Source organism: Python bivittatus, unplaced genomic scaffold (genome assembly GCF_059951505.1).
Source record: "Python bivittatus isolate LINGU-HERP-01145 unplaced genomic scaffold, Pbiv_v1 ctg000780_np1212, whole genome shotgun sequence".
Classification (NCBI taxonomy): Eukaryota; Metazoa; Chordata; class Lepidosauria; order Squamata; family Pythonidae; genus Python; species Python bivittatus.
The window spans coordinates 3978450-4004028 of NW_028277108.1; the positions used below are offsets into that span (position 1 = coordinate 3978450).

Sequence of the window (25579 nt, forward strand, 5' to 3'; positions counted from 1 at the left end):
GGTTTTGATTGTCATGAATGCATGTTGTGTTACAGTGTTGTTTGGGGTTGTGGGGTAATTTTCCTTCCTGTGCATGTTATTATTGTTGTTGTTAGTTATTATTTAGCAAGGATGCTTTATAGTAATTTATGTGTTGCAGACTGTCATCAGTCTGGATGGTTCTATGGCATACAAATTTAAATTTAGATGATGATGATTGATGATGGGTATTTTGAAGCTTAGTGTATTTTGAGAAAGCAAACATTGCATAGCATGTTATAGGAAACAGACCATCATGTTCAGCCATAATTTGGTTTATTTTGGGAGCCTACCAAATCTTTCTCCTTTGTTAAGTCTATTGCATAATTGCATTCTGTTGATACAGGTTTCAGATTTGGCCTGCCATGCAAACTTAAGCCAAAATATATCAGCCAAGACGGAAATCCATCTTTTTATACTGTGTGAGTTGATTTGCATCTACTCCCAGGATGAGGACGTTTAGGGTTGCATTCTGTGACTTGATTTATAGCCACTAAAACCAGTACCTGATTTAAAAAAAAAAAAATTATAAAGACTTCCTCCTCCCACATCCTCTTGCCTATACCTGAAAGGAATGTCAGAGACTTCAGGAGGGTGTTTTAACGCTCAAATAATTGGCATGTAGAATCAGAATATTTTACTTGTCCGGCTGGTTTTCCCGTGTAGGAAGTCAAGCGGCATCTGTGGGTATGCATGTCCTTCTTTTCCTTTTAATTGGGCTGTAAAAATGTTGCTAGGTAGTCTACATGGGAACGGAAAGTTCTGATAACCCCTGGATTTTTTCCCCCACATTAGGATGTGCTGAGTAGACATGGAGAAATTCAAAAGAAATTCTAAAGCTCCCTGAGAGTAAGAGGTAGGGGAAAAAACTCTTTTGAGGGGAAAAAAAAATGCAAGAATGCATAAGGCAGATTGTTGGCTTAGGCCATTATTAATCAAACCAATATCTGTCAATTCAATCATCTATTCAATTACTCAATCATAGTTTGGCTTTGTTTTTTCTCCATTTAGTGCTTCCCATTCAGTGAAAAGAATATTAGGATTGGAGAGGTTTGGCCAATGGATGCTGACTCCTCCTTGTCTGGAATTTAAGAATCCTCAAATAGGATTGTGAGAGTTCTCACAATCAAGTATACGGTAGAGAGAGTATGGTGATGTATAGGGCTTGTGCATCAATTGCAAACAGAAAACAAAGAAATCAAACTGCTCACATTCCTAAAAGCTAGTAGAAAATAACCCTGAAGCAGAGGATTAGAACTGGGGGAGGGACGCTTTTCGCATTCCTAAAATTATGGCCCTCCAGTTCTCCTTTATGACTTGGAACTGTGACCACACTTTGCCTCTTCAAATTCACCTCCTAGCTGGATCTCCCTGCCTCTTCCCAGGAACATGACCCTCAACTTTCTAGTTTGAACCATGGAACCATCTGCAAGCCCTTCCACACAAACTTCTGGAGTAGCACCATGCTCCTGGGTTACCACCCTATTGTTGCTCTTTGACAGCTGATACTACGGACCTCCAGAACTGCTGTGGCTCAGGAGAGATGAATGCAAAGTTCTTTTTGCAGAAATAATGCCATCATGTCCCCTCCATGGAGATCTAATTGGTTGATTACTCAGGCTTATCAGTCACATCAAGAACAACTGACTGTCAACTGCACACACTCCACACCCATAATGGGTACAGTGTTGCAAAAGCAGGGTGTGCCCCTATGGAGAAAGCTCATGCTCAGGGTTCCTGAGTGGGTCTTTGCTGTGGGTCCCCATGAGTCCAGACCCAGAGTAGGCCTTCCCTACTGGGCCTTACTGGGCAGGCATAGTCCACTAGAATAGGCAGTCTGTAGAGAGCCATGGACATGACATCAGAGCAACTAAGCACAGATGATGATTAAATAAACCCAAACATGTTTTAAGCATGGGAAACAGTGAGAGAAGCCTAGATTGGCTCTACCCTAATTCTCTGGGGTATAAGAAGGGAGAATTCAGTCCAGCTTTCAAGATTCTGTTGCTATATCTCCATAAAGGGCAGTTCCAATCAAACCTGTGCAGTCTGTTTCCTTACCTGGCCTACCTTAAAGGGTTGGTATAGTCTTGACTTTATGGTCCTGAGCCATGTAGGGTTTTAAAGCTGACAACCAGCACCTACCACTGGGAGCCAGTTCAGTGGGGTAACATGGGCAAACTGTGATGTCCTCATTACTACCCAGATCACTGCCTTCTCAATCAATTGTAGCTTCTGAATGGTCTTCAGGATAGCATCATTGAGAACGAATTGCAATAATCTGTCAATATAGTGACTGTCAATAAACCCCCAGGATGAGGAATAGTTACAACAAATGCACAAGATGGAGCTGTGCAAAGGTCCCCCTGGCTACAATTTTACCTTCACTTCCAGTATTAGAAACCCCCAGTCCCTTCCTAATTGAAGATTTATTCTGCAACTGGGTTTGTGAAGCTCATTTCAAGCCCCACAAAGCCAGCAACCTATTCCTCAGAGGAGGATCAAATGTCTCAAAGGAAGTCAGAGACGAAGCTCAGAAGGGAAGTCCACTAAACCTCCCAGGAGAGTTTCTATTCACTGCCTAGTGTGGAGATTCTAATGCAGTGGTTATGACTCATGAGCACGGATACCACAGTTGTTTTTATGGCCCATTAAGACCGCTCTGACTTCTGTAACTGCAAGAACAGGTCCCTGCAGTTTTCTTGGAAACATTTTCAGAAGTGGCTTGCCAGAATCTTCTTTCTAGGCTGAGAGAGAGTGACTGGCCCAAAGTCACCCAGCTGGATTCGTGCCCAAGGCAAAGACTCATCGTTCCCAGCCTCTAATTCAGCACCTTTAATTACTACATCAAACTGGCACTGTATCTTCTTAAAATGTGTGGAATTCTCTTTTCAAAATCATCTACACAAGCAACCAATGCTGTAGCTTCCAGCAGATCTTTTCTAATCTTATGTAAGTCTCATGAGAAGACTGATTTTTTTTTTCTCCATCTCAAACATAAGGAAACAAAGAAACAAAATATTAAGCAAAGAAGCATCAAAGCCTAGTAGCTCTGTTGAAAAATGAACCACTGCGTCATTGATCCTATCCAACCATAGGGATGGAGTGAAGTCCTAACCACTCATCTAATCCCACACAAGAGACTTCAAGCTTCTTTATCATGCTTGAAATACAGTAACGTCGTACACGCCCCAAGGATCCTCCCTGCAGCTTTCCTGTGGGAAAGAAAGAAGCCCAGAAACCTGACAACTGGCTCCATGACTTCTAGGCAGACAGGCCATGGACAAGGAAACCAAGCAGTACATTAGTACACAGGTCAGGGTATTCTAGACTGGGGAGTGACCAGTCAGCATTTTAAAAGCACACGAAAACAAAGTGTTTTTCTATGTGCAACACATGTAAGGCGAAAGCATATGTGACACCAAAGAGAAATGGACCCATTGTGCTATGCATGTTTGGGTAACCATCCCAATGCTGGTATCTGATCCTGTGGGAGAGATCCCACGGCTGTGGCTACATAAAGCACACAGAGAACCCAGATCTTACTGGAACCTCTTTCCTTCAAAGAGGACCTTCAGATCTACACATCCAAGCAACTTCACACAGTGGTCAGGTCAGCTGTGTAGCATCAAAGGTGGGCTGTGCTGTTTGGCCTCTGGCCCCCCTCCTTGCATACATTCAAGACCAGTTGCTGGAATGCCGTGCCAAGTGAGAGCATTGATCCATCATCGTCCACGTCGCTCTATCTGCACTGCCTGCCTAAGGCTGCGTCTTCTGCCATTCAGAGCCAAGGACATCTATTCTGTCCCTTGAATATGGAACGTGAATGACGCAGGGTATAAAGGGCTTACTTTTTAATGCTCTGAACTTAGTGCCAAACAGTCACCTTAGGAGTATTCTGTTCTAGTAATACGGAGCAGAAAAAAAACTGAATTGCCCTGTTCTCTTCATGCTTTGCTATGCCCCCTGCCCTGTGAAATGACCTCCTCCATGAAGCATGCCAGGCCCAACACCGAAAAGGAGTATTTTAAAACACTTCTTTGAAGGTTGGTCTCCTCTGCCATTAACCCTCCCCCTGCTATAATTTTTAATGACTTTTATTATACTTATAAGCTGCTTCAGATTTTTTGCAATGACAAACAGGATAACAATACTTTGACTAATAACTTTAATAAATAAAAATGTACAGACCTGTAATCAGTTCTGGTGGGTTCTTTGCTTATGTAAAATGCAGCAATTAGATTTGCAGCTGACTTTGGCTAATCCCAAAAAGGTAAGCAGGATTTGGTTGGTATCTGGATGGGAGACCACCAGGTAATACCACTAGGCTAGACCGATAAGTCAAAAAGCATCCAAAAAAAGGCAATGGAAAATCACTTCCTCAGTTGCAAAGAAAACCACCTAGACGTGTTCATAAAGTAATGGGAACTGAACTCAACTTGAAGCCAGCTACCTTAATTATTTGTGACAGCATCTTCATTTATGAACAGCCCAGCAGTTAAATGGGAGTTTCTGTGAAGCTGTCTTCCAGATTATAGAAAACTTTTTAGTTACAGCAATTATTCCTTTCTGTATTTCTGCATGTGCCTCTTTGGAGAATTCAAATGCCATGTTATTTTACTTTTACTCAGCAGCACCACATCTTTCACAGATTACAGTACAGAATAAGAAAAAAAGGATGTATTTTTTCCTCTTCTTTAATGGCCAAAGGAGGCATGAAAGGCCAACTTGGCACCCTGCAGATATAAAGAAACTGAAACTCTTCTTTGTCTGGGATACCATATACAGAAAAAAATTGCAGGATAAATATAAGCCTGAGGTGGCTTGCAGATTAGGCTGTGCAATGTTTCACTTTGATGAAGGTTTGTGTGATCTCTCACCCCCAAAGCCAGTTCATGACATGACATGACATGTCCTTAACCCTAACCCTTTCTGAGGAAGCAGAGCAGCCACATTGCTTCTCTGCACCTGCTCTGACATTTGCACAGCTGAAAAAAATGAGGGTCCTCAGGCAGAGGCCTTTCCAGCTTCTGCAAGGACCAGTTGAAATCCCAATCTGATGGTGCAAGAATCCAGAGTTTGGGGTCAAGCTTAATGCTTTCTTCAAATGTTGCAGGGATGCCTACATCACCTTTCTTCCTGTAAAATTTGGCACCGTACCTTAACACATAAGGAATGTCAGGATATTTTCTAAGTGCTTCCTCAATGTACTTTTCTCCTTCCTTCACTCTGTTTGTTTCTTGCAGTTTTAATGCAAGAAGGGGAATCACAAGTATATCGTTGGGATTTAGTTTTACTGCAATCCTCAGAAGTTCCAGTGGTGACCCTTTCCCTGAATGTTATTTTGCATAATAATCTTCCAGGCAGTATACTGTGATTGCATAGCCCGAGTTAAATTCTGGGTTTTCTGGATCTTTTTGCCGTGCCTTTTCAAAGTTCTCCTTGGCCTTTTCATAGTACTTTCCTCCAAATTTTAGGAGCGCCCAACCCTTTTCACAGGAGATCTGTGGGAGCTCCATCTTATAAGGAGACTCACTTCCAGGTTGCTTGCAGATGCTCTCTATTTTCTTCACGTAGGCTTGGGATTCAGTAAGATTGTCCATGTGGTAGTGCACCCAGGCGTAGTTGCCCCACGTAACCAGGCTTTCCTTTTCCACTTCCCCAGGGTACTCTACGGGCACAGCCTCTTCCGCTTTCTGTAAGTATTCCAGTGCTTCGTCCTTCTTATCATTCAGGAATTTCACGTAGGTGAGCAGGTTGTAATTTTGAACTTTGGATTTGCTGCTTAAGAACTGGATCTGCTCAACAATTCTTTCCTCCAATTCATCGGGATCGATATCCTCCTTCTGCAACATCCATGTAAAGTGGCATTCCAATTGTTGAAGAACCTCCTTTAAACCTTCCTGGGAGAGGAGACTGCAGAACAAAAGGAAAAAGAGTAAGAGACATTTACGTTTTGAAAGGAAAAAATAATTCTGCCCTATAATTCTGTCATGGGAGATGTTTAAAAAAACTGAACTTTGGCATTTTTGTACTTTTTAAATATGATTTTACTTAGAGATAGGAATTAGCAGTAATGGGGCCAATGACGCAGTGGAATGAAGATTTGGCGAGTAGACCAACTCTTTGTAATTCCTCTCCGTAGAAGAGATCACCCACAAATGTTCCAGACAGCTGATCCTCACCTAAAGACAGCAAGAGAGTGGTCCCCGGCAGGCTTAGAACTCTGGGAGACGAAGGAATAGTCATCTTGCTCAAACTGTGGTCAGTGGTTTTAAAAGAACACTGGGTTCACATGCTTCCTTTTCTAATCACTTTTGGAAACTGCTTGTTAACTGCTTTTTAGCTATTAGGAACCTTTGGACTGACAAGTCTGAAACCACCAGGTGAGTTTCTTTCAATCCTTAGCGAAATAAGTTATAAATATAAGTTTAAGGACTTTAAAAAATTCCTTTTTGAATAAACAGCAAAAGAGTGATTAGAACTTTGATTTTGGAAAATTACAAATCAACTAAGGGTCGATTAAGTCCAGATGGATTTGAAATAAGATTTTGGAATTCATTATAAGAATCTTTCCTGTAGAAAAGTGCTTTTGTTTTTAATTCTTAAAAAAAAAAAAGATAGGATGGACACTAGAGGGAACCAGAAGGAACTAAACATTACAATTAAAGGAGAAGAATACTTAAATTTGATTTACTAATATAGAATGAAGAAAAATATTTTAACATTGGACATACCGAAGGATATTTTTGAACAATGGTTCCAGAACTTAAATTTGAGATTCTCTGCCTTTGTAGATAGACTGTTTAAAAGATGTTATGGAAGAAGAACAAGTTTTACCAGGCAAGACTGAGACTGATCTGAAAGTGGATTTAAAAATGACAGGCTAGAAGAATGATACAAAAAAGGACGCTACACTGGACATACAAAAGAAACTGACTGATGTCTTAATAATTAAAAGGGATATACAAATAACAAACCGGAGAATGACCTGGATAATATTCCTATATTGGATTTGCAAAAGAAGCTTCTTGAAGCTGTATGGCACCTTTTATTTCCCAAGTTTCAGTAAAGCCAAATAAGAAGACTTGAGATGAGGCTTTTAACAGAGGTTTTATTGGCCAATGAAACCACCTGGATGGCTCAAGGAGTGTTGCCCAGAACCACACCTTGCAAAGCAAGCAACAAAGATTTTATAGGCATATTCAGATATTTCAGATAGTACATCCCCTCATATCCATACAAGGGAATTTTGGGATGACCCAGGGAAAAGTAAAGGTGGGCCTAAAGAGGTGAATCTAAGTTTAAATACCTAACTTCTTTGGAATTTAGGGCCTCTCTCGTTGCAACTTCTCTGCCTGGTACCGATCTAATTTATTGCTTCTAAGGAAATGGGGTGGGGGACTGCTGTGCTCTCTTAGAAGGCAATCAGGCATTCAACAAAGGGATAAGGTGGGGGAAAGAAATGCTGTGCTCTTTACAAAGCAAGTTAATCCTTTGTAAATAAGATAGAGTGCACTATCACATGCATGCCCACACATTATGAGAGAGAGTAAAATTGTATATCAAAACAATGCCCTTCAAAGCTTTGAAGAATCTTGTGAGAAGGGACAAAGAAAAAATGAAAAGAAATCAAGTTCTAGGACATTATTTGAAGGGACTAAAGAGCAAGATCGTTAAAAGTAAAGGGAAGGAATACAAAGTTGGTTTATTTAATCAAGGTTACAACAGATATGTTATCATCTCTGGTAACCCTCTATGGACTTTTGCTGATCAGAACTGAAATGACAATGCTTTAAGGATTTGTTTATAGACAAGAGATGGGATATGGGAAGAAGAAGAGAAGATGATAAGTTACTACAATTGTTTATACTTATAATGAAGGGGGAAGCCATTCCTTTATACATTTCTTTTTCTTTACTATATTCTTATTTTTTTTCTTTTCTATTTTTCTTTCTTTTCTGCACGTTCTATTTTTTTTAATCTTATTTTTTTAGTTTGTATTAGGTTTTATCTTTGTAATTTTTAATAAAAATATTTTTTTTAAAAAAGCAGTAGTTACAGTAATATGTGGATCTTCGTTACATGATTTAACTTGTATTCTAATTGTATTTCATATGAAAATAACTCTGCAGCTTCCCAATTTGGTCGTTTCAAATCTGACCTAAAATCTAACAAGAGAAATATTTTGTCTTATCTTCAGAAATTGGGTTGGTAATTAACCAGCAGAGGGCTTTTTAGGCAGCTTTCCAAATAAGATTTGCAGGTCAACTATATTATTTTAAAAATTACTTATGTTTTTAGCCACAAACCCCTTTTTGCTCTATTACTCATCTCCTTAGTATTCCATGCTATCCAATCAGTATCTTGAAGCCCATGAGTCTGAACATGAACGGTTCTTAACCATTTTGTTGCTGTTATTGTTGCCATGAAGCCACTTGACTCTTGACTTTAGCTCAAAAGCTCCTGCAAAAAGATGGAGCTGCCTGCATAAAAGCACAACCCCTCCCCCAGCCACTGTTCAATGTATATCCTGGGTTGAAATCACACACCCAGCCATAAGCTGACCACTAAGCTTATGCTGGTTGGTGGTTCTCTGCAGATAAATACAGCCAGGGTAGACTCGAATCCACCTGCTCAATTCCTCCTCACCTTTGTTTTCCATTCTCTTTCAACAATTAGGAGCGACCCAGAGTTGTGTTTTAAGGGGGGGGGGGTTCATACACATCTTTCTTTCTTTTCGTTCAGAAGCCCTGCCCTTTTCTTCCTCATGCATGGCACATAAAAGGGACGGAGCTTTGCAGTCACAGTCTGCCACCTTGACTTTCCGACAGCCCAGCCCCGAAGGCCCCTGCCCCACCGCCCATGGCACGCTGCCCGGCTGCAAAAGCGGCCTTCCTCCTTTCTGCGGCAAGCCGCTCCAGGGTATGTTCCGCGGCGGGGCTGCCCTGCCCCTATCGCGCCCCGGAGACTACGGTGGACGCCCCCAGGCCCCGATTTGCAAGGCCGTTTTCCCCTCCTGGCACCCAGCGGATGGCAGGAGGGACGGGGGGGGGTCTTCCGGGTGCCAGTTCGCCCACCTCCCCTCTTCTCCCCCCCGGGGGGCAGGACTGAGGGGGAGCAGGCGGTGCCGCCAGTACCATGTACCAGGAGAACCTGTGCAGCGCAGGGATGAACTGTGGAGCCCTTGCGGTTCTCTGAGCTGGGCTGTTTTCTTGCAGCCCCGGCCGGGTAACATCCTCGGAGATCCCGCCCTACGGGATGCAAGAGCCCGCTCTCCCCAGCCGGGCCTGCCCTCCAGGGCTGCCGTCGCGGAGATCAGAACGGAAGAAATCGCCTCGTGAGCCACCCGGGCGGCCCGGAGGACGCTCGCCTGGGGCCGCAGTCCGAGCGCGGCCAGAGCAGACACCGCCTCAGGAGCGCGTCCGTTGACCTCTCGGCCTCTGCTCCGACTTTGGGAAACCCCGCTCAGATGCGACGCCGCCCGCCGCCTCCGACCGCGAAATCATCGAGCTGCGCCCAGGGGCCGAGCCGTGGCGAGCAGCCGAAGCCGACGCGCCCCTCGCGAAGACACAAAAGTCTCCCTTGTTCTCAGTTCCTCACCTCATGACCGCGGTTTCAGGTGGGGGGGGGGGGAAGCGACCGGATCTGCTTTTCCTACGGACTGACCGCCGCTGCTCTGCTTTTTCTTGGCGTCTGAGAGCAGAGAGAGCGGGAGAGAAAAGGCCCCCGCCTGCTCTGAGGAAACCGAAATTTGGGAGAGTCAGTTTGAGGGAAACCGAAACGAAACTTTGCCGAGCTGGAAGGGAAAATGGCCATAACTGCACTTTCGTTTGAAGGAGGAAATGTTTAAATCTGCTAAATGTCATATGCTTTTGTAAAAATGCCTGCCCAGAGATCTCCATTAGGCCTAATGGCGAGAGACCGGTAAGCAGAGGGGCTTAGAGGGGGGGGGGGTGTGACTGTCTATATAGCGGAAAAGAAAGGCTCCGAAGGGTTGTAAAACGGGTAGTAGTGCACATGTCCACGCAAAGGTGAATAAGAGGTCAGTAAACTCTTCGACACACATTCCTATTTTGGAACTGAGCTGCCACAGTGAACTCTTCCTGCTGGAAACTGATGCTGACTCCAGTTTCATTCCTCAGAGAAATCTGGCCCAAAATTTCCTTCCAGCACATTCAGTTTAAATTAAACCTAAACTCTACATTTTTCTTCAGGTTTGTCTTTGGTGTGCCCAGCCATTTATTTTTATTATACGTGTTAGATTTGCATCCCATCTTTTGTGCCAGACTTCAAGGCAGCTGATGTGGGGATTTAACTTTACTTGAGCCCCACAACAACAGTCCTGTCAGGTAGGTCTGGCGCAGAGTTTCCATGGCTGAGGATGGGAGGAGTCTTCCTGGTCCCAGGATCTGCAGGCCCTGACTGGTTATAACAGCCCCGATTTTTAACGTGTGGAATTTTCTGATGATGAATTTGCTTCACACAGAGGAATCCTGGCCAGGAAAAGATGGAACATCATCATTCAGTGTCCTTGCTTGCATACAAGATTTGAAAGGAGGACCAGTTTTAACAGAGCCATGCACAGCTTAGTCATTCATTGAACACAGATTCTGACGTTATGTACTTGTGCACGGTGTTGTGATGCATGTATGGAAGGCAGAGCTTGTGCTGTGTTATCACTAACACGCATTTTGTTGCATGGCATCGTTGCGATTTGGAATGGATGAGTGAAGCAGAGGTCCACTGGCCGCCCTTGAAGACTGGGTCATTTCTGCCAGCTGTGATGGAAGAGGAGGAGCAGCTTGGCTACTTGTGCAACTACTTGATTCCATGTCGTGGTGGTGGCAATGGTGAGTTCATGTTCATTCTTGTGCGCATTCTTTATTCCGAGCTGGGATTGGGGGTGTTGCATCTTGAAGGAAGATGATGCCATTGCATGGAAGGCCGGATTGCTCAGGCTGCCAGGAGCTTGCCAAATTGGTAAACTTTTAAAAGCGTTCATTTGTGAGCACAAGTTCTCTAGGGCTGCAGGGAACCTTTGAAAGAGGTATTTCACAAAGGGCTGGATCCTGTATACCTTTTATTGAATCATTAAAGCAGCCATGTCTTTTGAACAGCTCTAGTGTTGATCACCTATTCGATTTTGTTTACTCTTGCCCCCAAAAGCTCCCACTGATCTAAGTTTCTTCTCAGGTTGGGAGCAGCCTGGAAGAAGTTGAGATCTTTTGAGTTCAAAACTGCTCTTGGCTGCAGGTTTCATTTAACCTTTGGGAGGACTTTATAAGGCTGAAATGTCCTGACTACGGAAAGTGTAAGTCATGCAGGCTGCAATCAGGAAAGAGGAGGGATCCAAAACCCTAAATGTAACATGTTGATGATCTTTGTAAATATGCACTTGATTGTACATAAGTTATCCTGGAATATCTTTTGTCTCCAGCACTATATGACGAACATTGCAGGGTAACTGCAAAGTTCAAAATACAAAGACGACCATATACCAAATTGTAATATTGTAGAAGAGGAAGAACTATGAGGGCTAAATGAAAAGTAGAAGCCTCCACTTCCATAATTTTAAATAGGGATATTTTAATAAATGAAACAAAATAGTTCTTAAAAATGCACTCTTGTTACCTGTATTTACTTTTCCACATAATCACTACCATTCACTACATACTTCTGCTAACAATGGACAGTGTCATGAAAGAGCTCCACGCTTTGTCTCTTCAGTCAGGTTCTGATAGTCCCTTCCATCTCTTTATCTGGGGCAAAAAGATGCCAGTTAAGATACCATGAACAGGTGGAAGAGTCTTTCTCTCTCTCTCTCTCATTTTTATTAAGAATTTTTATGTAAGTAAAAAGCAAATGTAAAGAAAAAATAGGAAGGAGGGAGGGAGGGAGGAAGGAAGGAAGGAAAGAGCAAGCAAAAAGCAAAACAGAATGAGAAAGAAAAATAAAGAAATAAAAAATAAGCAACTTCCAACCTTCTTTTCAAGTATCAAACAAACTCATTATCCCTCCTCCCTCTTGGTATTACAAAGATCCCTTCAGCCCCTTATTTAATCCTTTTTCAATAATCAAAACCATAAATCACTCTTTTCCATTTTCAGCAAAAAGTCATAAAAGGTCTCCAGTCTTTTATAAAAGTACTTGTCACTTTGTCCCTGACCAAACAGGTCAGTTTTGCCATTTCTGCCAATTCTGACATCTTCACAATCCATTCCTCCATTGTGGAAGCTTCAATATTCCTCCATTGCTGTGCATATACAGTAATAACCTTGCTGCAGTTACCATATATAAAACCAATCTTCCACGAGTCTTTTCTAATTGGCTATCCATAAGTCCCAATAAAAAGAGTTCTGGCTTTTTCTGAATATTAATCTTTTAATTTTTTTGTATCGTATGTATTTGTAACCAATATCTTCTGGCTTTTTCACAAGTCCAGCATTCATGGTAAATTGTCCCTTCATGTTTTTCACATTTGCAATATTTATTTGACATACAGGTAGTCCTTGACTTATAACCATTCGTTCAGTGACTGTTCAAAGTTACAGTGGCGCTGAATGAAGGGACTTACGACCCATGCCCGAAGCTACGGCTGTTGCAGTGCCCCCACAGTCATGTGGTCAAAATCTGGGTGCTTGGTAGCCCGCTGACATGACTGCAGGGCTGCTTCAACTCCCCCCACCCACCAATCTCCCCCCATTTGTCCCCGTTTGGCCTCCTGCCACCCTGCACTCTGCTGCCCCAACTGACCTTCACTGTTTTTTCCCGCTGCTGTCAAGGTGTGCCTGGCCTGGCTGCTGGACTGGGCTGGAGCTGGGTTTTGCAGTGGGGGGGGGGGAAGCCAAAAGCATCTGCAGAGCTGCGGTGTGCCAAAAAGCTCCTTGGCGGGGCTTGGCTTTTCACAGTAGATTGGGAAAACCTCCTGGAAGCTTTTGATGTTGGACAGCTTTTTAGAAAAAGTACGAAAGTTTCAAATTAATTAATTATTTATTCAACAAATTATCCCATGACAATCAAAGAAACTTTGAGCGGCTAACAATGTGTGTGTGTGTGTGCGTGCGTGCGTGCGTGTATACACACAGTACATGCACACATGTACATACACATACTGCTATAGACCCCTTTATATAGAAAGCAAGAATTAAAACAACCACACTCAGGTTAAAGCTGATCCCAATTACCATATAAAATATGGTAGCACTGCCCCAGACAGACCCAGTGCGTAACTTGGGGGTCCTCCTGGACTCACGACCCCTGCTCAAAGAGCAGGTGGCAGCCGTGGCCAGGAGGGCTTTTGCACAGCTTCGGGTTGTGCACTAGTTACGCCCTTTCCTGGATCGGGATGCCTTGCGAACGGTCACTCCTGCCCTCGTTATCTCCCAGATAGACTACTGCAACGCACTCTACATGGGGCTACCCTTGAAGAATATCCGGAAGCTGCAGCTGGTCCAGAATGCGGCCGCGCGGGCGGTTTTTGGGGCCCGAAGAAGGACCCATATAACACCTCTGCTCCGTGAGCTGCATTGGGTACCAGTTTGTTTCCGGGTCCAATTCAAGGTGTTGGTTATCACCTTTAAAGCCCTACATGGCATGGGGCCAGGCTACCTGAAGGACCGCCTCGCCCCCATGATCTCTACCCGTCCCGCCCGATCTCACAGAGAGGGCATGCTTCGGATCCCCGTGGTAAAAGAACTCCGATTAGCGGGGTCCAGAAGGCGGGCCTTCTCTGCTGTGGCCCCCGCCCTTTGGAACATCTTGCCCCCAGAGGTGAGACAGGCCCCTTCACTCCAGGGCTTTCGGAGGGATTTAAAGACATGGCTCTGCCATCTGGCCTGGGGCAGGGAGGGAAGAAATCAGAATTGGGATTGGCTGGCCCCTTAGTGGTATGCTGTGGCCCCAGCGGCCTCTTGGATTTCTTAGCTTTTTTATTTTTTAATGTTTGGTTTTATAACTTTTAACTGTATTCATGTTTTTTAGTATGTTGTAAGCCGCCCAGAGTCCCCCATTGTGGGGAGATGGGCGGGGACAAATCAAATAAATAAATAAATAAATAAATATTGAATATTAGAGACATCTCTAGCCAATTAAACTGATGCAAACTTATTATCAGCTTGTTTCTCCAGCAAGAGCAGTAACAGCTGTGTTTTGGAGGCTATTGCACAAGCCAGCATCCATGTTTGCATGAACCACACAAAAGTTGGACAACTGTGTGTCTGTGGCTTGAAGGCGGGAGATCAGATTATGAACAGAAATAAATTATTGCAGCAGAAGTCCAGGCCTGCTCAGGCCCAGGGAACTTGGATTCATAAATTCACCAATGGGATACCAATTTCTTGAATTATCCTCCATTCCAGTGTTCTCACGCTGCTATGAATGATTTTCAGATGCTTTGAAAAGGAAACCTCTGAGACGCTTCAGCCTTCCAAAGTCCATTTCCATCTGCCTATCCAAATCCAGGTAAAAAGCTTGTTCTTTGCCATTAAAAAGAAGGCAAGCCACACTATCAAACATGGATCTTCAGAATAGTTCCTTGCAAACAATGCTGAGAATATCTACAGATTTTCAGACATAGATAGAGCCCATCTAAAACTTTTATGAAATCAGAATGCTTACTGTGCCAACATCATCTGAACCATTTCTGTGTCCTTCTCTCCCTCCCTCCCTCCCTTCTAACACAAGTTGTTTTTAAGGATGAGTTCATTCACCTCATACTACAGTACTGGGATCCCATCACATTTTACAAAATCATTGTCATAACTGAAGCCTTCGTTTACTACAGACTTTTTAATTTGCTAGGAAGACAGAACATTTCTGGATGAAAAGTCTGTAATTCTTCCCTCCTTCCCTCGCTGGAGAAAAACAAAATAAACTGTAGCAGACTTAGCAAAATCTGTTTTAGGTAGAAGGAGATTTAGCACATATGTCATCTTTTGCTGTGGCTGTTTGCCTCACCAGCCAACAATTCTTCACCTCTTTGATCCAGTTTGCCAGTTACCAAATAAACTATGGTTCCATTTGTCCAAGTTTCTTGCTTGGCCTGAGTGTCTCTGCCCCCTGGCCCTGAGGAAGTGGGTATGATCTTGGCCAGTCTTGTGCAGCACAACAGTGTCGAACTGAGTACCATGGAAAACCCACAAAGCAGGAAAGATGCAGTGTAGTTGCCAGTTGTATCCACAAGCCAACCTGTAGATAACACCGAAGACTAGTTCATGTATTTGACTTGTTCACATAATTTTGTGAATCAAGGTCCATTGACAATAAGTTAGGTGGGTTTATACAATGTGGTATAAACTGTGGGGTACAAATGACAGCGGCTAGGATGTCTTTTTTTCTGAAACTAGCAAAGTGTATGAACCCAGCCAACAGCTGTTGAAGACACAGATTTCATTTTCACTACTCTTGCAAAAAAACCAACACTATCCTAAGCTATTAAGTGACACATCCATTCAAATTCAAAGGTATCGTAAGTTAGAGACACATCTATTCAACTGGCCCCGACCATGTTACCCTTTAGGGAGGCACTGAAGATGGATGTCCCCTTGGGTTTGGGGCCAGGATGTCTATGAGCTTGTCTTGTGAGGTGTGACATGGTGGGGCTCCTCAAAATGTATGTTTTCTTGGTGTGACTTTTGTGTCCTTTCATGGGTCTTATTCTGCTTTTATTGCTGTCCACCCATTAAGCTCTTAAATGAATGAATGAATGATCTCCCTGCAGAATCAAAACATTTCACACCTCCACTCCACCATTTCCACATTTCTTCACATTCACAAGGGGCAAACTCTCCCTGGAGATCAGGAGGGAACAGACCTTCCACTGCAGAGGCAGAGTTTTATCTTAAAGGGGAGCAGCTCTTCCACTGGAAAAAACAAGACAACCCAACAGCTGTTTATTCTCCTGCCCCATTTTTATCAGTCTCTACTTTTCTAGAAATTGAGGCCAAACTGCTCAGTAGAAGAGGCTCTGTGATGACATGTGTATGTGAAAAAACCCACCATCCTCAGCGGTGTCCATGTCTGTTTGTGTGGGCAGAATGGTGGACGCAGCATCGCGATGCAGACCCCAGTCCTGCTGAAATCTGCTTGTCCCAAGGGGCACAGCTTCCATCACAAGGTCTGTCCACCATCTTGCTGGTTTTGACCTCACCCCCGCCACAGCCTCTGCTGACTATTCTCATAGATTTGAAGGGGAAATAGTCTCGTTAGAACTACACATCCCAGCATCGCTCACCATGCGGGCTGTGCACAACCAAGAGCTTGCTATCCTCCTGCGAACTGGTGACCAGTACCAGTTCTCCAGTAAGTGTGATGTGTAACTCTCATTGTCTCGGCAGAGTTTCAGTGCCTTGGTGCAAACATTTAATGTAATTTCTGTTTTGAAAAAAGAACACAGGAAGGCACACAGCAAGCCTGGACAGAAGATTCAAGAGTTTATGAAGGCTGTGCAGGAAGACATACGAAACACTTGTCTTCTACAGTAATAAAAACTTTGATGGATGTTCTCCCAGACTGATGGGGCTGGTGGGGCAGGGGGGCAGCGAAGCAAAGCGGTGGTGCCCTCAGACACAGGTGGAGACAGCCAGGAGCAGCTTTGAAGCAGCTTTGCAAGCCAGGAAAAAGACTTGACTGCTTTAACAATTCCAAAATTGTTGGTGCTTCAGACAGGCTCCCTGTTATCCCAGAGGACCTCTTCTGAAGGAGTTGCATAGCTCCAGAAAACAGGAAATGACTTTGGAATGGAAGGACAAGAAAGAACCTTGTGTGTGTGTGTGTGTGTGTGTGTGTGTGTGTGTGTGTGTAATATCTAAAGATATATTTTCAAACCTATTTTCTCAGAATGGTTGTATGTACATCTAAACCAAAGTGCAGTAACACAGCAGGGCAAGAGCAGGCAACCTCCAGCATCAGAGACATGGATGGCCCCCAGGGACTTTTTGTGGCCCTCAGAATCCCCTCCAGACTTCCAGTGTGGTGGTGAAAATCAGAGATGGGATTCTGGCATATCTTGTCAAATACATTTTGCATAATTGAAAACAGAAACTTTTCATTCCCAGCTGCACAAATGGGGGACAAATAGGCCTGCCCATGCATATGGGTGTCCATACCCACTTTGCCTCATTGCTGTACCCACTCTAGTCCCTAGTGAATAAACCCACCATGTTTCTTCAATGATCCCGCTGTTAAACGAATAAGGAACTGAACAATGTGCAAAGTTGGAAAGGTACATGGGGAGAGTTCTGGTGAATTCAGGCTACCCAATATCCAGCCAACTGAGAAGATGCTGGATGGGACATCACTGAACCATGTCAACATTCAAGTGTTTGCCACCATAACACACTTTATTTATTAATCAAATTTATATAGTTGCCCATGTCACAAGAAGTGACTCTGGGTGGCATACAATTATCAACCTGGACATTTCAAATATTTCAAACATTGAAATTTGTACATTTCAAACCTGTTTAGTACAACAAACCAATAAAATATATTAAGCATCCATGCAAATGTTATTTATTCATATTTAATGAATCAATGTCTTAGAAGAGTTTGTTAGAAAGACCTGGTTATATCTATATCAACTTCTATTCCTCATCATGTGATCTTGTTACTCTCAGAGGACCATCAGGTAGTTTCTAGGGCCTTCCTTCATTTTTTACCTCACTTCTGGATATACACAATGTTTTAGAAACATATTATCTTCAGTTTTTGTATATTCTTCTGCCATATTATGCCATAATGAGTATTAGAGATGCATTTTATGAATGAAAGGTTAGCCAAACAGCACCTGCAACCTGCTCTGAATTAAATTTGAAAGTAATTTTGATTGTTTTTAAAGAAATGGAAAAAAAAAGCTAGTATTTCAGATTTTGGGGCAATTCTTTTGGGAAGGGTGCCTAAGCCATCATGTGAGATCTTATAATTGCCTCAATGTCCAAAAACGTTGTCAGCTCATTGTGTAAAAGTTACACTAACAAAAACATGGCCAAGTAAACTATTTCAGTTTAATTTTTTTTTACTCCTGATATTAGTTTTTTTCCAATTATGACTGTAAATCTTCAAATTGAAAAGAAAGAAGAACAGCAATCCCTTTAAATGGAGCATTTTCAAAAGATGAGAGATTCAAATGGAATAAGCAGATGGAAAGCATCTGTTGATACATTTTTAAATCAGCATTAATGGAAAGATATCCTCATCTGGGAATGTTGTTTTACAAAGAAAGCTTCAAGTTCAAAATTGCACTGAGATATTCTTCGTTTTCAGGATCGATTTTCAAGGCTCCCTCATAGGCTTTCAATGCTTCTTGTCTTTCCCCATTGAGCTGATGAATAAATCCAAGGATTCCCAAACCCTCAGCATCTATTTCACCTTTCTTGATTTTCTTTTCCATTAAATTCTTCAGCACGTATTTATTTTTATCTCTTTCAATAGACTCCATTTCAATCTTCAGCCCTGCAAAGTAATGTTTGATAGCTACCGATTGTGAGTTTCTGTTAAATTCTTGAAAGCGCCCATAATTAAAATGGAGCTGTTGCTGCTCTGTAGATGTTAGATTGCTCATGGCAAACACTTTTTGAAAGGTTTCATCTGCTTTTTGTAACTCTCCTTGTTCTGCATACATTTTAGCAAGGTCAATATAAGCATAGATAAACTTGGTTTTATGCTCCACCACTTTTTTGAAATGAAAAATGGAAAATCTGATCAACTCATCCATCTTTTCTTTGACTTGGTATTTGCCATTTTTCTTTGACTTGGTATCTACCATTTTTCTTTCATTTTTCATCACTAAATATTGTGTTCTATAGCAAATCCCAATCTGATGGTGCAAGAATCCAGAGTTTGGGGTCAAGCTTAATGCTTTCTTCAAATATTGCAGTGATGCCTCTACATCACCTTTCTTCCTGTAAAATTTGGCAGCATACCTTAACACGTAAGGAACATCAGGATATTTTCTAAGTGCTTCCTCAATGTACTTTTCTCCTTCCTCCACTTTATTTGTTTCTTGCAGCTTTACTGCAAGAAGGGGGACAACAAATACATCATCAGGATTCAATTTTCCTGCAATCCTCAGAGGTTCCAGTGATGACCCTTTCCCTGAACATTTTTTTGCATCATAATCTTCTAGACGGTATACCGTGATTGCATAGCCTGAGTTAAATTCTGGGTTTTCTGGATCTTTTTGCAGTGCCTTTTCAAAGTTCTCCTTTGCTTTTTCATAGTACTTTCCTCCAAATTTTAGGAGCGCCCAACCCTTTTCACAGCAGATCTGAGGGAGCTCCATTTTATAAGGAGACTCGCTTCCAAGTTGCTTGCAGATGGTCTCTATCTTCTTCACGTAGGCTTGGGATTCAGTAAGATTGTCCATGTGGTAGTGCACCCAGGCGTAGTTGCCCCACGTAACCAGGCTTTCCTTTTCTACTTCCCCAGGGTACTCTACGGGCACAGACTCTTCCGCTTTCTGTAAGTTTTCCAGTGCTTCGTCCTTTTTGTCATTCAGGAATTTCAGGTATGCGAGCAAGTTGTAATTTTGTACTTTGGATTTCCTTAAGAACCGGATCTGCTCAACAATTCTTTCTTCCAATTCATCAGGATCAATATCCTCCTTCTGCAACATCCATGTAAAATGGCATTCCAATTGTTGGAGAATCTCCTTTAAACCTTCCTGGGAGAGGAGACTGCAGAACAAAAGGAGAGAGAATGAGAGACATTTACAATTTGCAAAGAAAGACAGTATAGTTTTCTATGAACCTTTTTTTAATTTAATGTATAGAAGTTAATTAGTAATAATAGGCTAGTTATATGTATCTAGATTATATTCCTTTGTTATATTTTGCTGTTTAACCCAAGGACTACCTGTATATGAAGCCTTCTGCCTGCCCAATGTGTATGAAAACTTCTATGACTGTGGTACAACCAGTGTTCAGGAATTCATTACAAAATAGGGATGACGCTAGACCAGTGTTTCTTAAAGTGTCCCTCAAGACCCCCTTAGGGGTCCACCAAATCAAAATTATTTGCCAGATATTGAAGATATTTGCAAAAATTTAAAACAATGTCACTCTTCTCATTACTTTTTTTATTTTGTTAAAAGTATAGAGATGTGATCGTATGTGGGAAAGACCTTGGGTGACTGAGCCAAGAGACGCAGCCAACAGAACGGTCAGATAAGAGACAGCACAGTCCACAACTGGATAGTGGATGGGGAAAGAGATTCAGAAGAGACCCTTTCTAGTTTCTTAGGTTATAAAGGAGACGGGAGAATTATATTTTCAGACTTGCAAGATTCTGTCAACGTAACTTTATAATAAAGTAGAATTAGCTTATCTGGTTGTGATTCCTATCTGGTTTACCCAGCAAGGCTGACAATCGTTTTTTCATGAAAAATATTTTATTTATGTGAATATCTAATGGGTTTAACATTGTTATTTTTACATGATTCAATAAATATTCTACAAATGTGTCAATTTTAATTTTTCATACTGTAAATATCAATAAATATAACCCACACAAACAAAAGCTCCTTTGAAGTTCTCCATAATTTTTAAAAGTGGGAAGGGGTCCTGAAAGCAAAATGTTTAAGAAACACTATACCATACTATTATTCTAACCTTTCCCAAACTGGTGCCCTCTGACTGGTTGGCTTTCAACTTCCTGTGCTGGCTGGGAATTCTGGGAGATGAAGTTCAGCACATACAATACCTGGTTGGAAAAGGCTTGCTTATCCCATTTTTTGCTTAATATCTCCTATTTCTACTTAGGTTTGCCAATAAAATTATTCCAGAGGCAGTTTTGGAAAATAATTTGTAAAAAAAATCCCAGCTCAGCTCAGCTTACATAGGAATCTCCCTTCATGTTATCCTTACAGTAACCATCCTGTGAGGTTTGTTGGGCTTAGAGGGAATGACTGGCCCCAGCTGAAGGGGGACTTGAACCAGGATCTTATTTTACTTATTTATATATTCAATTTGTATGGCCACCCATCTCACATAAGTGACTCTAGGCAGCTTACAAGTTAAAAACCAATATGCAAACGTATAAAACCATCAAGGGTCTTCTCTATCTTAGGCCACTACTTTAAGCCTTCTACCTCCCACTGGCTCAAGAATGTTTCTGGTGAAAGAAATCTCTTAAACCATTAAATTAAATTAAATTAAATTAAATTTGACATTTAATTAACAATTGATGCAGTTCATGTGATTTCTGTCCTAACTTGTATTTAATCATTTGTTCCCTCAGTCACAATAAAATTAGTGCTAATGTTTTCAGGGCACTTAAGGCTTTAAGATGCCCCTGAGAAAGCCTCAAACTGAAGACTTCCATTTTATGGTGTGTGAAAAATCAATAGCAGGATTAAGTTGAACCAGCGGGATCAGAGATGGCTGTCTGTAAGTGAAGCTATAAAGCATTTCTTTCCTCTTTTCTCCCTGCGTATAAACCTGCACAGTTGTCCGCAGAAACTGAAACTGCCACTCATTTTGTCACTGCCCCTCCCTTTGCTGACATCCATGTAAACCTGCTTTTCAGTCTTGCCTGCATTAAAGATTTTAGCCAGATAGTCCCTCCACTCTAGCATTCCTCGCTTGCAATATTCAGGACACAAACATGCCCCGGGAAACCTTTTTTCCTACCATATCCCCATGATGTCACCTTCATGTCATTCCCAACCCATGAGGGAGATAGAGGGAGATGTCTTCTCACTCTGACTCTCTCCAGGGGCAGCTTCAAAATATGCAAAATATGTTCAGTTTTGTCACTCATCACCTTGAAAGGACACACAAGATCATACGGATGGATAACTATAATGGACAGAAGGAATGACATTGAGGGATAGGAGGCAGAGCTGTTACCAAGACAATGGTCAGGTAAAAGAAACCTGAGTCAGGAGCAGAACTGTAACCTGAGAAAGTGTCTTAGACGAGACCTACCCTAGAAGATAAAGGGAGGGAGGGGGAAGCACATTCAGATTTACAAGATTCTGTTAGTATTTTTTTTTTTTATCCATTCAATTGTGTCTGATTCTCGGAGACTGCCTGGACAAGTCCCTGTTTTCTTGGTAAGGTTTTTCAGAAGAGATTTGCCACTGCCTGCTTCCTAGGGCTGAGAGAGAGTGACTGGCCCAAGGTCTTTGAGCCTAGGCGGGACTAGAACTCACAGTCTTCCAGTTTCTAGCCTGATGTCTTAACCACTACACCAAACTGTATTACCGTTACTTTATAATGAAGGTAGCCTTAGCCTGCATCACTTAGGTTTCCTAGTCTAGTCTACCTTGAAGGGCTGACAATAACAAAGACAATTAGCAAGGGGGTAGTAACTGATAGAGGCGAATATGTGTAGTTCAGGGTTTTCAACTGGGTTGAAAAGATCCAGTAGCCCAAGAAGAAAAAGCAGGAGTCATCTACAACATACGGTATAAGGACTGTAACAAACAGTATGTAGGACAGACAGGCAGAAGACTAGCAGAACGCATCCAGGAGCATCAACTAGCAGTCAGAAGACATGATGAAAATTCCTTAATCTCACAACACATGGACAGACTCAACCATAGTTTTAACTGGGAAACTGTCAGCATTTTAGACCAAGCTAAATCCAAAAATGCAAGAGAATTCTTGGAAGCTTGGTATTTAGACAAGGCAGCAATTAACAGACACATAGAGATAAACAGCATCTACATACTATTCAAAAGAAACAAAAGACCAGAAGATCACCTCACCAGCAATCATCACCCAGGTAACCAAAGGTTACCACCAGGCACACAATCAAGCAGCAAACATATGCCAATCAAAGAACTACCAGAGGAGCAAAACAAAACCCCCCACCCTTACCAACACTGGCAGAGCATGCCACAGTATATAAATAAAGAGCAAACCCCATCCCATTCTAGCACTGAAGATGTTACCTAGCCGGGTAATGAAATGTTTGCAAGAAAAGAGCCAAGCTCAGAGAACCCCAAGGACTCCACAAGGGTAGCAACTTTCATACCACTTTAGTTTTTTGCCAACTCAAGGGCGGGGGGAGACATTTCAACATGACAGGGAGTAGGGGTATCCACAGGGTGTGAGCAAAAAAGTTGAGGTGGTGTGAGACTGAAGCTGCCATGACTAAAGATGGAGCAGGCACATAAGCAGAGGGGACAAAAGCCAGGAACCTCCTCTATGAGATCCTTTCCAGGAGGTAGTTAAGAAGGAAACAAGTCGTTAAGGAAACAAAGGAAAAAAACACCTGAACCAAGCAAAGGAACTTGGGCCTCAGCAGATGGAAATTGCCCCCCCCCACCATTAATAGCTACCAGACTTGTAAATTAACAAGGCAAGAGTAGCCGCCAGTCTTGTGAATCAACAAAGCAAGGACTTTTGTGGATAAAGGAGGCCCTGAAGTCCGCCCACTCCTTGAGTTGTCTTTGGATCCAGACTTGGCGACCTCTGTCCCTCTAGCTAGTGCCTGGCAGCCTAGTTGGGTAAGTGTGGATCCGTGTGTGTGAGAAAGAGCAAATGTACATTGTAACTGGTAAAGTTTTGCTGTTACTTTAAATTGACTGGGTCTCTGTGTATCCCAAAGAACCTGTTATGCCTCAATGTTCAGTTAGAAGTGATCTGTGTGCAGCACCTATCTGGAAAACCCAGGAAGAAAGCAAGTGGGAGCTTACAAGATCCCCATGCCTCAACAGCTCTGTGTGTGTGAGTGAGTGACCATAAGCCAAACCTGGAAGTGCCTGTAACAGTGGCCACAACAATATGATGGAAGCTTCACCCATCTTTGTTGCACATAAAGAAAGAGGTAGATCTTTGACTGCAGCTCAAGTGTTTTTTGTCCATACCTTGCAGACACCCCTTGCAGTGTGGAAAGGCCCTAAGTGGCAAGGAAGAAAATAGCATTTCTGAACTTCCCCAAGTTTTGAGAGTTGCCAACCCTGTTTACGATCCTGTCATCAGATTTATAAATGTCTTTTGGCTTAATGTTTGCCAGCTTCTTTTGTTTTTCTCTCTAAAGATTGCAGTTTCTTTGCTCCCTCCAGTTTTTATCATTAAGGGTTAAGTAGTTTAATGAGCTGAAAAGTGACTACCAACACACTGAACAAATGAGCCCAATGTGTTGGATGAATCTTGCCTGCATCTTTTAGCTTCTGATTCAGTGCCTCATATAAATGTAGAAAACTGGTTTTATTAATAAATCCTGATTCAGTTAAATATGGGTAAGCATGTCATGCAAATACAGATTTTCTTTCCACAAAAAGTAAATATGGTTGCGCTAGCCGTAAGTAATAGAGCATTATATCTTTTATTTAATCTATTTGGAGATCTAATCTAACAACATTTCCCTAATAACTATTCAAATATTCCCTCCCTGGGGTTGCAGAAGCTATTATTTATATTAGAAAGAACAGAGTTAACTGTGTATGCAAACTATCTACTATTTGGCTCTGAGACTTAATGATACTAATTTAATCTGACTCAGTGAAATAAAATGCAGTTGATTTATACTCTGGACAACTGTTTTAAGTTCCCTGCAGTATTAACAGATTTATAGAACAGAAAGTGTATTTCTTTCAAGGAAACTCCTAACCCTGTAATAAGAAGCTGAAGCTTTGCATGATGAAAAACAAATTTTCTAATGCTAAACATTTTATAAATAATATAATCAATAAGGATATACTCACCTCATGTTGCCTGATCAACAGTTTTTAAGAAAGCTTGCTTTCCCTCCGAATAATGGAGTTTTCTTCCCGATGATCTGCTCTGAAATGCTGCATTCATTTGCAGCTACCCACTTTTATCTTGTCACAAATGGAAAAAGAATCCTAAGGCTTCCTGCCCCTAGAAAACGAAACTGAAAGTCACTTGATTAATCCATCCAGATCAGTTTCCTTTTCTTCTGGTCTTGCTGTGTGGTTTCAGTGAGTACATTATAGAAGAATCTTTGCTGTAAACAAATTCTGTATCTCATTTGTTGTTAAACAGAAATGCTAATTTGATGAGTGGGTTCTCTTGTTTTTGAAAGGCATGACCTGCTTTCTCTGTGTTTATTGTGTTGAAACACGAACTGTTGAAAGCTTCATTTATACAGGCTTTGTATTCTTTTCCATCTCAAAGCAATAAATGAATTACTTATCTTGCTAAGCCCAAACCAAAATATGTATGAGCCCAGTTTTGTGGCTCGTAACCACGGTTTATAACTTGGTAAATTTGTTGTATGGACCCGTTTGTCATTTAAAATGCCACAGTTACACTACAAATTAGTGGGCTGTGGAAGCTGAAGGCAATCTTTGGTGAAACGTACATTAAAACAATCGTGGGGTCCTCAACAGGGGGCTCCCTTGGTTCACATCTGTTGTATGCATTTTTAAAAGATTCTTAAATTTTTTTTAAAAATGAACATTTGGTATTCCACAAAGTTTTAAGTGTCAGCCTCCAGCATTAGTATTTTTAGTTCCATTGATTCCTGAGTGGGAAGAATAAAAATGTTGGGGGACGTATTCCCAATTGTCCCAAAAAAGGTCCATAGTAAATCAGAGGTGGTAGTTTACTTATAGGTTAAAAAAAGAGTATCATTGACTAGTTTGCTT

At 42.0% G+C, this 25579-nt stretch overlaps 2 protein-coding genes and 1 long non-coding RNA gene across 6 annotated transcripts; 1 reads left to right on the plus strand and 2 right to left on the minus strand.

Moving 5' to 3' along the window:
* Positions 1-4520: 4520 nt before the first annotated feature.
* LOC103053980 (interferon-induced protein with tetratricopeptide repeats 5-like) lies at positions 4521-9322 on the minus strand. The gene is made up of 2 exons (XM_088129000.1): positions 9159-9322; positions 4521-5934 (listed from the first exon to the last, which is right to left on the minus strand). The coding sequence occupies exons 1-2, from the start codon at positions 9254-9256 to the stop codon at positions 5358-5360; spliced, it is 675 nt and encodes a 224-aa protein (XP_087985126.1). The 5' UTR covers positions 9257-9322; the 3' UTR covers positions 4521-5357.
* Positions 9323-9806: 484 nt separating this feature from the next.
* LOC148214009 (uncharacterized) lies at positions 9807-17350 on the plus strand. Of its 4 annotated transcripts, XR_015793559.1 has the most exons (4): positions 9983-10871; positions 11215-11332; positions 14379-14481; positions 15953-17350. It is a non-coding gene; the product is annotated as an uncharacterized LOC148214009 (long non-coding RNA). The 4 variants fall into 4 exon arrangements; XR_015793557.1 differs by lacking the exon at positions 11215-11332 and adding an exon at positions 9807-9945 and having other exon boundaries at positions 10510-10871; positions 14379-17350; XR_015793558.1 differs by having other exon boundaries at positions 14379-17350.
* Positions 17351-18226: 876 nt separating this feature from the next.
* Positions 18227-24780, minus strand: LOC103061561 (interferon-induced protein with tetratricopeptide repeats 5-like). The gene is made up of 2 exons (XM_007444037.3): positions 24674-24780; positions 18227-19694 (listed from the first exon to the last, which is right to left on the minus strand). Exons 1-2 carry the CDS (start codon positions 24676-24678, stop codon positions 18230-18232), a joined length of 1470 nt encoding a protein of 489 aa, XP_007444099.1. The 5' UTR covers positions 24679-24780; the 3' UTR covers positions 18227-18229.
* Positions 24781-25579: the final 799 nt, after the last annotated feature.

Coding starts and splice junctions, on each gene's coding strand:
- LOC103053980 (XM_088129000.1), bottom strand. CDS start 9,256: ATGTTACCCGGCCGGGGCTGCAAGAAAACAGCCCAGCTCAGAGAACCG. Junction 5,935..9,158: donor ACAGGTTCTCCTGGTACATG/GTACTGGCGGCA, acceptor TTTGTTCTGCAG/TCTCCTCTCCCAGGAAGGTT.